The 13,328-nt window shown below is 53.0% G+C and overlaps 1 protein-coding gene across 4 annotated transcripts in view; it reads right to left on the bottom strand.

Annotated features, from left to right (window-relative positions):
* Positions 1-13,328, bottom strand: part of LOC137456755 (leucine-rich repeat and fibronectin type-III domain-containing protein 5) — a 57,584-nt gene that overhangs the window by 8,013 nt on the left and 36,243 nt on the right. For 3 of the 4 annotated variants that reach the window (XM_068168355.1, XM_068168358.1, XM_068168357.1), the window contains exon 2: positions 603-2,010. In XM_068168355.1, the coding sequence (XP_068024456.1) occupies positions 603-1,990 (1,388 nt within the window). In that variant the 5' untranslated portion in view covers positions 1,991-2,010. Of the gene's footprint in view, positions 1-602; positions 2,011-9,572; positions 9,614-13,328 lie in introns of those variants that run through there. The other variant, XM_068168356.1, reaches the window with a different exon arrangement.

Raw genomic sequence — 13,328 nt, 5'->3', positions numbered from 1 at the left:
AAACTGAGGGGCCCAGAACTGGACACAGAACTCAAGGTGTGTCCAACCAGTGCTGAGTCCAGGGGCAGAATGACCTCTCTGCTCCTGCTGGCCACTCTATTCCTGATATTGGCCAGGATGCCGCTGGCCTTCTTGGCCACCTGGGCACACTGCTGGTTTATGTTCACGGCCAGGCTGGATGGGGCTTTGAGCAACCTGGTTTAGTGGAAGGTGTACTTGCCCACAGCAGGGAGGTTGGAACTAGATGATCTTGAAAGTCCCTTTCCAACCCAAACCATTCTCTGATTCCCCACTGAAAAAGCACTCAGGTGCTGCACTGCACAAATGGTCTCTCTGGTGCTTCATGGATGTTTTTGTGCATGCTGAAAGCCTACTATTATGATAAAATAGCCACTGCGTTCATCACAGAGCGAAAAACCCCATACGATGACAGCATGGAAAAGTGGTTCACAGAGCCAGACACAGTCTTGGAGGCTGCACATGGCTCTCCCGTGGCTCCCAACATATGCTGCCAGGGCAGGGCCCTGCTGGGGCTGCCCAGGCAGCATCTGAGCCCTGAGCTGCCTGCAGGACCCTGCACCAGCATCCTGGGGCTGCCTTACCTGTAAACAAGGGAGTCATCATAAGTACCGTTGTACTGGATCTGGAACATCCGTATCCCAGGGATGTTCCTCTGAAAGTTGAACTTCAGCAGAGCAGTTGAGGACGTTGCTTCTGCAACCACCACCTTCTTCTCTTGGCTGACTTTAGTATCCCCGTTGCTGCTGCTCGCATTGGAGCCTGACTTGGTGGAAGTGGAGATATCCGAGGAGCCAGGATCAGGCTCATGGATGTGGTTGGTGCTGTTCAGCAAGTGGGGGAGCTTGATGATGTGCAGGTCCACCGTCTGTGTGGCCTCCCCAGCAGGGTTGGAAGCAATGCAGGTGAAGGAGCCCGTGTCCTTCACTGTGGTTATAAGGATGTCGAGCGTCCCGTTGTCGTATACCACAGACCTGGTCGCATTGGAGATCAGTTTGCCCTCGGGTGAAATCCAATGGATGGCTGGCTCGGGGTCCCCGCGGGCCTTGCACCGCAGTGCTGCCCGCTGGCCCTCCAGCACCCGCAGCTCATGGGTGTGCCGGGTGATGAGAGGAGGCTCACACAGGAACTCCTCCTCGGGGATCGACCAGAAGTACCGGCCGGACAGCAGCGTGGGAGAAGCACAGGTCTCCAGGTCATCCTCCCTCGAAAGACGCCTCAGCCACAAGAGCTCACAGTTGCAATGCAAAGGGTTCCCACCAAAGCTCAATGCAAAGGTCGAAGGGCTGATAATTCCTGAGGTTGCCAGTACCTGAGCTCGCTGGAAGAGAGGATCAGGTGGTAGCTTCTGCAATTTGTTAGATGTGACATCCAACCTGGTCATCTTGTGGAGGTGGGAGAAGGTCCCCTTAGGAATGTGGTCGATCATGTTGTGGTCTAGACTCAGTGTGTGCAAGCTAACCATCTTCTCCACTGCATCCCAGGGGATGGTTTCCAGGTTGTTGTAAGACAAATCCAATTCCTCAAGAGCTAAAACGTCATCGAAAGCTGTGGAAGAAATCAAAGTCAGCTGGTTGTTGTTAAGTATCAAGTGGTGAAGGTTGGAGAGCCCACTGAACATATCGTTAGTGATCTTAGTCAATCGGTTGCTGTTCAAATGCAAAGCCCGCAAATTGCGCAAGTCGGCAAACGCGTGAGGGGTAATAAAACTGATTGTATTCCTGGACAGCGTCAGGTCCACCAGGCTGGTCATGTTGGCAAAGTCTTTCCTTTTAATGTTTGTGACAAAGTTGTCTGCCAGCCGTAACTCCACGGTCCTCCTGTCAATGTTGGGAGGAACAAATAAGAGCCCTTTCTTGGCACAAAGGGTGGCAAGGTTCGGAGACAAAATCTGACAGACACAGCGCTTGGGGCAGATCTGAGCTCTCACCGCCATGCCAATGAACAGCAGAAACAAAAGCAGTTTTTCCATTGTAGATCAGGTTCAAGAGCCTGCAAGGGACAGCAAATGTCTGTTAGTCTCTGCACAATACGCTGATGATGTCATAGAAAAGCAAAGACAAACTGTCTGTGTTTAAACCATGAAACTAAGGTGCATGTAGCGGTGCATCACCCTCATCTTCTCTTTACCATCCTACATATCTTGACACAAGAGCTGCTATGCTACCTTCCTGCCCCCTCCTTGGAGTTTTTAAGACCAGGTTGGACCAGGGCCTGGAGAAACCTGCCTAGTGGAAAATGTCCATGACCATAGCAGGCCGTTGGAACTTGGAGGTCCCTTCCGAGCCAAACCATTCTGTGATTCTATGATTCCAGAAGAACAACTGAGAGGCAGGTGTTTGCGTACACACACACAGGGACACCCAGACACTTCAGCCACTGGAAGTGTGAACATGCCACGTGGCATCAGCAATGTCTTTGCCCCCTCCCCACACACACAACTGGTCTCCACTGTGCCACCCACCTCGCCCTCAGGCACTCAGTTTTCCAAGAGGTGCTCCTGACCCCACAGCCTGATGTCACTCTGCCATTTCTGTGTTGCAAAAGGGGGGATGTTTCCATGTGTGCTCCACTTCTAAGCTACAACTCTCAGCAGCCTCTAAATCATGGCAATTCAATGGGTTTATGGCCATCTCCTCCAACGTGTAAGCTCTTAATGCTATTTTCAGAACAGACTCAGACGGAGCTAATTTTATGTCATTCAAACCCCAAAAATGCAAATAAAACACACACACACACACAAAAAGGCACCAAGAAAAGCCCCCACAACAACACAGATCTAAATAAAAATGGAACAGGTGCTAATTTTAGCTCCTCGCTGTTTTCCCGGCTGCCACAGCCAGCAGCGCTGCACTCCTCTCCCTGACACTTCAATTAGCCTTATCTCCTGCCTTGCCAGATCCAGGATCCTCACGGAGTATGGAAACCAGGGAGATAACAGCAGCGCCCACACCAGCTAAATGAAATCATCCATCAGTGACAGCGCAGAGAGATGCGCAGGATGGCGGCTGCTCCCCGCGGCGTGGGATGGCGGCCGCCCTCCGGGGAGCAGCTGGGGGAAGAAGGAGAGGCCTGTGGAGCGGAGCCCCTCAGGTCTGAGAGGGGACCTGTGCAGTCACCAGCACCTGTGCAGTCACCAGCAGCGATGCCTGGAGGGCCCCCACGTCAGAAGTGAAGCACTCGGCTCCCTCTGGACTGGTGACATGGCACAGGCCGGTTACGCAGAGGCGCCATTGCCCCAGAAACCTGCTAACGAAGCTCATCTGAACTAAAATAAAAGTTCCACAGCTAGCCATAAACAAGAGTCCTGAATCACTGTTGATATTTAAAGAAAGATAACGTCAGAACAATGACTACTGCTCCTGCCAGTCCAGTCCATGCATGTCCATCCTCAGTGCTGTGCAAACCAAGAGGAGCCAATGAGCTCTAAAAGGATGAGTGAAAATACCCCCTGAAAACCCTGGTCTTCAGCACCGTCCATCCATTTCATCCAAGGGTTGAACCCCTCTGCTGTGAGGCCAGGCTGAGAGAGGTGGAGTTGTTCAGCCTGGAGAAGAGAAGGCTCGAGGGAGACCTTTCAGTTGCCTTTCAGTGCTTTAAGGGGCCCATCAGAAAGCTAGGAACAGACTTTTGAGAAGTGCCTGTTGTGACAGGACAAGGGGTGATGATTTAAACTCAAAGATGGAGATTCAGATTGAAGAGAAGGGAGAAATGTTTGACACTGAGGGTGGTGAGAGCCTGTCCCAGGTTGCCCAGAGAGGTGGGATATGCCCCATCACTGGAACCCATCCAAACCAGGTTGTTTGGGGCTCTGAGTAACCTGCCCTAGTTGAAGATGTCCCTGATGACTGCAGCGGGGATGGACTGGATGACCTTTAAAAGTCCTTTCCAACCCAAAGCATTCTATGACTCCATGACTACTGACTCAGATCCTTGAGCTGGATAAAGCATTGAGTGTGGTACTGTGGCCTCCAGCTGAGTCCACTGCTGCAGGCACAGCCTGTCACAACCTCTGTGCTGGGACCCACTGCTATAACCATCACTGTTCCCGCTGCCATTTTTTTGTAGCAGAAAGCAAACTTCCTGGTCAGCCTTCAAAGGTGTTTTTTTGGACTCAGTTTGTCCAGCCCATGCCAGCACTGCAGGTTGGGGTGGTCCTGCAGGTGGAATGGACTTGGAGACTAGTGAAATCAAGTAGCAGAGTCAGCATGGCAGGGAAGAATAGCAGGTCCAACCTCAAACACCAGTGGTGACACCCATCTGGCCACCTTCCAATCCAGTGGCTGCAGCCACATCATGGGCTGGACCCCATCCTTTGCAGACAGGACCTTTTTGTTCTATATCTGGCACATACCAGATCCAAACGGACTCAGCAGCTCAGGGCATCTGCACCATGGCCACTGTGATCCCCAGACAGTCCTGGCTGGCGACACCCCACTCATTTAGATTTGCTAGCTTAATTCCACTAATTTAGATTTGTAGCTGTGATTAAAGTCATGAGCTTGGACCGAGCCAAGTTCATCTGAAGAGCTACAGGAGATTAGATACAAACCAGCAAGGCACCCTTCCAGCTTGGAAATACTGCTACATGAAACGGCAACCTAAGGAGACAGAGACCTAAGCCATAGCTGGAACGGCAATATTGTGGCGAGGTCTCCCACCAGTGGATGTGGGGGGTTATTTTAGGAGAGCTTTTAGAATAGAATAGAATAGAATAAACCAGGTTGGAAGAGACCTTCAAGATCATCACGTCCAACCTATCACCCAACACCACCCAATCAACTAACCCATGTAACCAAGCACCCTGTCAAGTCTCCTCCTGAACACCTCCAGTGACGGCGACTCCACCACCTCCCCAGGCAGCCCATTCCAATGGGCAATCACTCTCTCTGTGTAAAACTTCCTCCTGACCTCCAGCCTGAACTTCCCCTGGCGCAGCCTGAGACTGTGTCCTCTTGTTCTGGTGCTGGCTGCCTGGGAGAACAGACCAACCTCTGCCTGTTTACAACCCCCCTTCAGGTAGTTGTAGAGAGCAATAAGGTCACCCCTGAGTCTCCTCCTCTCCAGGCTAAGCAGCCCCAGCTCCCTCAGTCTCTCCTCATAGGGCTTGTGTTCCAAGCCCCTCACTAACTTCGTTGCCCTTCTCTGGACTCGTTCCAGCAAGTCAACATCCTTCCTAAACTGAGGGGCCCAGAACTGGACACAGTACTCGAGGTGTGGCCTAACCAGTGCAGTGTACAGGGGCAGAATGACCTCCCTGCTCCTGCTGGCCACACTGTTCTTAATGCAGGCCAGGATGCCATTGGCCCTCTTGGCTGCCTGGGCACACTGCAGGCTCATGTTCAGCCTACCATCAACCAGCACCCCCAGGTCCCTCTCTGCCTGGCTGCTCTCCAGCCACTCTGACCCCAGCCTGTAGCTCTGCATGGGGTTGTTGTGGCCAATGTGCAGAACCCGGCACTTGGATGTGTTAAATCTCATGCTGTTGGACTCTGCCCATCTGTCCAGCCTGTCGAGGTCTCTCTGCAAAGCCTCTCTACCCTCTAGCAGATCAACTCCTGTCCCCAGCTTGGTGTCATCAGCAAATTTACTGATGATAGACTCAATGCCCTCATCCAGATCATCAATAAAGATGTTAAAGAGGATGGGGCCCAGCACTGATCCCTGGGGGATCAGTGCTACTGACAGCAGCCTCTGGACAGAATGCCTAGCCCACATCAAGAGCTGGACAACGTGATAGGTGAAACCAGACATTAGGGTCAGGGTCAGAGAGCTGCAGACAATGGGGCAAGACCTGGCTGGTGGCCAGTCACTAAGTGTTCCCCAGGACTCAGATCAGAGCTAGTCCTCTCCAGTGTTTCTATCAGTGACTTGGACAGGGGAGTGAGTGCACACCATGCACACCTGCCAATGGCAATGAATTAGGAGGAGGCAATAAGTTCCTCAAGGGTAGAAGGTGCTCATGGAGAGGTCGTGGAGAAAACTATGCAACCATCAACCACATGGATTATAACCACAACAAACATGGATTCCTGGTCTGCCTTCTTGTCCTCTACCAGCACTCCACAACCCTCCATGGCTGCAGCCTGCAGCCACAGGCAAGGTCAGCCCCAGGCAGAGGAGGAAGCTGCAGGTTCAGCCCTGCAGCAGGAGGGAGCAGGAGGCCATCCCCACCAGGAGCTGTCTGGCATGCAGCTGTAGCCAAGACCAGGGCACCCCTGACAACTAAGGCTGGGGACAAGTGGAGGGCACCCTCACACAGAGCAGCAGACCCTGGCCAACTTCTCCTCTCCAGACTACCTGCAGAACAAGCACCCTGGCCCTGGGCTGTCCCTGGCACATCACTGACAAAGAGCAGGCCAGCATAGCCAACAGATCATCTAGTCCAGGCTGGGCACAGATACCAGCCAAGCATGGCAGGTCCCAGCCCATGGGCATTGTTCCCCAGAGGAGGCAGGCTAGCCCATGGATGAGCACTTCATCTCTCTTCCTATTTTTCATTGTCACACAGATGTGAAAACTGAAGAGCTGACCCAAGTCCCAGCAGCTCCAAATCAGCCATCCCAGCACAGGGACATAGCCTGAGCTGGAGAAAGAGTCAGTCAGAAAAGCACCAGTCACCAAAGGCACCCTGCATCCATGCTGAAACGGGTGCAGTTAAATGAAGGTGCTGGGATGTACACCGTGCCAGCTGCTGCAGCTCCTGGAGCAGACAGCAAAGAGCTTCAGTTTCCCAAAGGTCAACGTTTGCAAACACCTCCAAGCATTTTGATGAATCACAAACCAAGTACGCAAGAGAAAGAGACAATTCAATTCAAACAAACACCCAGGGGCTTCCCTGGGGGCTGTGCTGGCCACTCAGGGCATCCAGCACAGGCCCAGGACTACCAGGCAGGACCACAAGCATACAGTTCAGAACCATGGCCTCTTGCCCACGCAGTGTGTGTGAAGGGCTCCACCAGCCACAAGCCTCCCATGCCAGTGGAAGCAACACCTTCTGGCTATCTACAGCTGCCTGAAAGGAGGCTGGAGCCAGGTGGGGGTTGGTCTCTCCCAATCAACAAGTGGTAAGAAGAGAGGAAATGGCCCTGAGTTGCACCAGGGAAGGTTTAGGTTGGACATGAGAGGAAAATTCTGCTCTGAAAGATCTCTCCAACACTGAAACAGGCTCCCCAGGAAGGTGATTGAATCCCCATCTCTGGGGGTGTTTAAAAGAGCAGAGATGTGGTGCTGAGGGACATGGTTTAGCATCAGCCTTGGCAGAGTTAGACAATGGTTGGATTCCATGATCTTGAAGACCTTTGATATTCTCCAGCCAAAATGATTCTGTGATTCTGTCTCCTGCTACAGGCAGCAAGATGCCCTCAACTGCAAGGCCGCCTGCCCCCCTTCTTTGGGTGGAGGATGTGCTGTTTTGGTTCTTTGGTGCTAGCAGCACCCACTGTAGGACTGGATAGGTCAGTCACCATTCAATAAGGAGGAGATTCTGCAGCCCAGCCTTTGATAAAGGGCTTCAAACACTGCTGCAAACACAGCTGCACTCCTCTAACCTCTGGACACACACAAGAGCTGCAGGACATCAGGTGGTGCTTGCTCTAGGGCTTCCTAGGGCAGGGCTGGTGCTGTGCAGGGATGGTCTGGGTGCTTCAGGGGTTCCATCCCCCCGTAAATAAGGAGGCACAGCCTGGCATGGGGACACAGTTTCACCTGCTGCTCTCACTGTCCCCAGTCTGAGGCCATAATAATAGGACTGCAAAGCAGAGCACACTGGCAGGCATCTCTCTGCCTGCAAGGCACCCTAAACTGGCAGGATTACAGTCAGCAATGACAATTGTTTTAATTAAAGAGATTTCCAAAGAAAGCAGAACTGCTAGCAGCGAGCCCTAGACCTCCTCACACACCCAGCCAACATCTGACAGCCAAGCTGCTGCCAAGGGAGGTGCACCCCTTCTCCAGAGCTTGCAGAAAGCGGGGCAGCAGCAGGTGGGGGGCACCTGGCAACAGGACCCAGCAGCAGCCCTGACAGGAGCAGGCAGAGGGCTGGAAGCAGGGTTGGGTGGGCTGGAAGCAGGGCTGGGTAAGCTGGAAACAGGACTGTGTGGGCTGGAAACTGGGCTGGGGAGGGCTGGAAGCTGGGCTGAGGGGACTGGAAGCTGGGCTGAGGGGACTGGAAGCTGGGCTGAGGGGGGGTGGGGTGTGGAAGCTGGGCTGAGGGGACTGGAAGCTGGACATTCCCAGGGGAAGGGTGGGGCAAACTGATGGGGAGCTCAAGAAGGGTCAAAAGCACCTTCAGGCAGGAGCTAGCTACTAGTTAGTGATGGGAAGAGGCATCCCACCACATTCTCTAGATGTAAACCTTTCACTGAGAGGTTTGAGGTCTATGCTGAAGGGCCACCAGAATAATTGAGCCACAAGCACCTGTGCAGACAAGTGGGCTGACACAGATATGAGGGGAATCTGGGCTGTTCTGGGGGTTCAGCAGCCACTTGGAGAAACACCTGACTGTGGAGCAGCCTCAAGAGGTTGCTGTGGTAGGAAAAAGGCTGTCTTGAACTGCATTCAGGAGACACTAAACTCATTATTGCTGCTAATTTCACACACTCTTCACTTGTCCATCTGCCCTGGAGACAGCCAAGCTGTCATGTGCCAGAAGAGGACTGAGGCGATGCAGCAGCTTGGCTTTGTGTCCCCCACAGCTCTGCTGTTCCATAAGCAGCTCTGTTGCCTTCAACTGTTTGTGACCCTCAAACACAACTCACCCACTGACTCTCATACTGACCTATCTGCTGATCTCCTCACAACCCCAAAACCGGAGTGTTGTGTCACAGTGTGCTGTGTCAGAACCTCACCTGTGTGACACAGAGCAGTAATGCATTGAGGGCACCAACTTCCCTGCAAATTCCTGCCTCCTCGTGGATGCCCCTGGGCTGCAGCCACCGTGCCCACAGCTCCCTGGAAAACTACCTTGCCCATGTGTTTGGCTGCTCCACACCCTTCTGTGACCATCCCAGCACCAGCAGTAAGAAGTGCCAGTGGACATCTGCCTTGGCTGTTGACCCTGATCTTCTGTCCTGGGTTACCATAGCACACTCTCACAAGCCCCCTCTCTACACACAGACAGCAGGGAAACTAAACACAAAAAATCCTCTGGGTTGAGGTAAAGAGAGTATTATGGTAAGGTGCACAATTCCTCAGCCTACTGCAGAACAGTGCAGCAAAATGCAGAAGCAGAAGCTGGTGACCTCCCCTGACCTGCAGTCTCCCCCAGCAGAAAGGACCAACATCCCAAACCCAGGACCCAAAAGCAGCAGCTGGGAACAGGAAGCCTCTCATGTTACAATCTGAACTTTGAGCCCCATGATACTTTCCTCCAGCCAGCACTTTCATTTTAAAGCTGGCATGATGCAGCATGGTATTGAGTATCAGCAGCAGATTCAACTCAGCCCATGACACACAGCAGGAGCCCTAGGCACAGCTCCCATCCTGTGGGATGGAGCCTGGAGCACAGCCCAATCCATCCTGCCAAGCCATGGCACCCAGGCTGGCACACTCACCCATGGGAGAGCTCCTGCAGCACCTGGCCACTGATGCCTTGTTGTCGTAGTTTGGGCTGGGTGCCCTCTGCTACAGGGCTGCTTCCTGTGTCCAGAAGTCCAGCCCAGTGGGTGGACACAGGAAATTAGGTTATTTCCTACCATGATCCCTTGCACCACTATAAGTTTCGCGGCGGGGTCTGGCACTTCCTCTTTTCTTCCTCCTCCATCAGCCGGTAACATGGGGGAGAGATCTCCTGGCTTTGGGCCTGGCTAGGCCCAAGGCCACGGGGGGATGGGCAGTCTCAGATCTGGACAGCTGAGACTGGCCTAGCAATGGGAGGGGGAAGAAGGAGCCCTGAGGGTCTTGGGTGTACCCTCAGGTAGGGATGGGTTTCTCTGGGTCTGTTTTTGGGTTTCTCTCTCTTGTCACTGTATTTTTAGTTTTTTTCCTGCACGCACTCACTGTTCTATTTAAACTTTCCATCACCTTTGCAATCCGTTTGTCCGAGTCGTTATTTCTGCGCGTGGGGGGGGGGGGCCTGCCCCAACCCATTACACTTGTCCACTTTTCCAACACTGTCCCACGAGCACACAGAGATCCCTCCCTGAAGCACTATGGCTGGAGTGAGCTCCCTGTGCTCAAGCCCATAGGTGGCCTCAGCTTATCCATCTGCTTCCAACCTGGCCACAGAGCAGCAGGGGCTGAGGAGGGACCAAGACACTGGTGGTTTCTAATGTTCAGTTGCTGAAAAGTCAGCTGGTGAGAGCTGGTACAGCCAATGGGGAACATGGGCTTTGCTAGAACCAAATCAGATCACTGGGGCATCTCATCTCCAGGTTTCTCACTTCTACTGCTTCAGGGAGAGATTCCTTCTCTATTCTGCCCAGTGCCAAACACGGTGAGCTGTGGCTGTAGCCGGGGCTCAAGCCAGCACAGCTGAGAATCTGGCCTGGCTTCTTCTAGTGCTCTTCCCCCTTCTTCTTGAAATAGAAATCCCTAGCAATCCATCCTCATGCTCCAGCAGCAGCATTCCCTCCCCAGGACAAGCCAACTGCCCAGGGCAGCTCTATACCAGTAACCACCAGCAAGCAACAGCTTTACCTCCAGCACCATCCATCACCCCTCTGCACCATCACCCCTTGGCACCTGTTGGAGGCAGCGAGCACCAACACGACAGCAGCAGCCAGGGCTGCCTGCTGGATATTCTGCCTGCCACAGCTCTGCCATTACAGCTGGGCCCACACACACAGAGTGTCCATCTGCCCAGGGCACACTTTATATAATGTGTATCAGGAATTCCTGGGCTGGGGGCATGCTACAGCACAACTCCACTCCCCCTCCCTCCCCCCTGGTACATCCCATCTTGGGCTGGAGCTCAGCAGATATCACACCAAAACCGATCCCAGGTGCCATCATCACCACACCAAAACCTATCCCAGGTACCATCATCAGACCAAAACCCATCCTAGATACCATCTCAGGAAGCAAACATCAAGCTGTGGCATCTTCTGACTCCTGAGGTATTGCCATCCAAAAGAGTGGACAAATAAGCTAAATGCTGGCCTGGTTTCTGTGGGGACAGAAGATGGCTCAGGGCTGTGTTTGGGATTTGGGATAAAACCACCCAGGGATGGTTCAGTTGTTGCTGACCAGTATTTGGCCTAAGTAGAGGATTTTCTGCTCCTCACTTGCCCCAGCAGCAACAGGCTGGGGGGTGCACAGAGAGCTGGGAAGGGACACAGCTGGGACAGCTGACCCCAACTGACCCAAGGGATGTCCCAGACCACAGGGGACCATGGCTAGTATATGAACTTAGGAGGGAGGTTGTCCAGGAGCCGCTGTTTGGGAACAAGTTCAGCGTTGCTGGGTGAGTGTTGAGCAGCTGCATTGTGCATCACTTGCTTCCTGTGTTCAAATGCCATGCCATGATTATCATTATTATTATTATTATTATTATTATTATTATTATTATTATTATTAATTATTTAGTATTATAGTTATTACTATTTTCCTACCCTTTCCATCCTGCTAAACTGCCTTTATCTCAACCCACATATTTTACTTCTCCCTCTCCCCACCCCACTGAGCGAGCAGCTGCCTGGTGCTGGGGTGCCAGCTGGGTCAGACCACACCAGCACCAACTGCGCCGCTGACACAGGGCGAGCGAGCCCAAGAGCACAACCTCAGCAGTTGTTTAAGCAAAACAGCTTCACACTTAGCAAAATGTTTTTCCTGAACTGGAATATTGTGGCATTTTCAGAACCAAATGTTTTTGCAGCACCCAAACCAGCACACGCACATGAAGAGATTTGCCTGGAGACTTCTCAGCCACTGGGGCTGCCAGAGGTGCTGCACTCACCCCTCTGATGTCCACCTCACACTCTCTGGACAGCATGGCTTGCACCCTGTGCCCTTGCAGCAGTGCTCTGACCAGGAGGAGCCAGTGGCAAGCCCTGCTGTGAGAGAAAGAGGTTAAGAGGTTCCTCGGGGCCACTGCAGGCACCCTAGACCATTCCTGGCATGGAGCCTGCCCAGACAGAGGCATCAGATGCAGCTGGGTGGTGGGGCACTGGCTGTGGGCACACAGTCACCTCCTCACAGGAGCACCCTGAGTACCCGAGTTCCCTGGCTAGCTGCTGCAGAGGGTGCAGAGAGCCAAGAGATCCCTGAAACATGGAGCATTTCCAATGGTGAGAAACCAAAGGCGGGGAGGCTGGCCCAGCCCAGCACCTCTGGCCCAGCAGCTGCCACTCACCCCTCCTGGGCAGCAGAGCTGGCAGCACCATGGCTGGGCAAGGGGCACAGGCTCCCCTGCCATCACCTCAGCCTGAAGACTAGAATAAGCCCTTCCAGCTTTCCCTTTTTACTGTCATTTAAAGGAGAGGTGGGTTTGGAAGTTCAGCACAGGGTAGCTGTTTTAGGAATACCTTCCCCAATCCCAGAGCCCAGCAAATGTGGGCTGGAGCAGGGGTGCAGGGTCAGATGTGCTCATCCCAGGAATCAGGCTGGAGACCATGCCACCACCCAGGCTGACAACCCACCACAGGCACTCCTGGTGCCTGCTGACAGATCCCTCCTGACAAGGAATCAGGATGGGCAGTGCCCACCTGACCATTGCCATCAAACATTCTATCTGGATTGTTCACTTACAGCATCAGGATTTGTGTCCTGCTCGCACCTTGCTCTGTGGAAAGCTCTTATCTTCTCCTTGGCTTGTCTGAATGATACCCAACACCACTCACCTGTTTTATCAGCTGCCCCAAGAGGGAAAGTGATGCCATCCCCATTCCACACACAGGATCTCGAGCTATGGATACTCCCCCTGCCCCTGCAGCACACCAGTGAACCTCTGCCTCCTGGCAAAGTCCTGCCATGGATTCCTAATGGGCATGAGGCAAGAAAGATGGCAAAGTCCTCCCCAAAGGAAGTCACCAGTTTGGTTTCTACTAAAAAATAAGTGAAAGTCATCTCAGAAACTGCTGAAAGGCACTTCATCATATTAGGAGAGTATCTCCAAAGGCCCCAACCTGAACTACTCTGTGATTCCACATGTCCAGAAAACTAGGGGAGCAGCTAGGGGAGCAATCCATACCCAGCACTTCAGCCCAAACCTGATGAGTGACACTGCTATAAACTCATGAAAATAAGGGAAAAATGAGGGAGAGCCTGACAGCCCAGCTCACCAGCACTGTCACAAGGATCTTCCTCAGAACGAGGAGTTGATGAAATCAAAATGTTAGAACTATTCTTGGGAGAGCAGACTTCTGCCAAAG

Source organism: Melanerpes formicivorus, unplaced genomic scaffold (assembly GCF_026170545.1).
Source record: "Melanerpes formicivorus ecotype bairdi unplaced genomic scaffold, bMelFor1.0.p_v2 SCAF_136, whole genome shotgun sequence".
NCBI lineage: Eukaryota > Metazoa > Chordata > Aves > Piciformes > Picidae > Melanerpes > Melanerpes formicivorus.
Note: the sequence above shows the minus strand (reverse complement) of the source record. Positions and strands in the feature narration are given on the sequence as shown.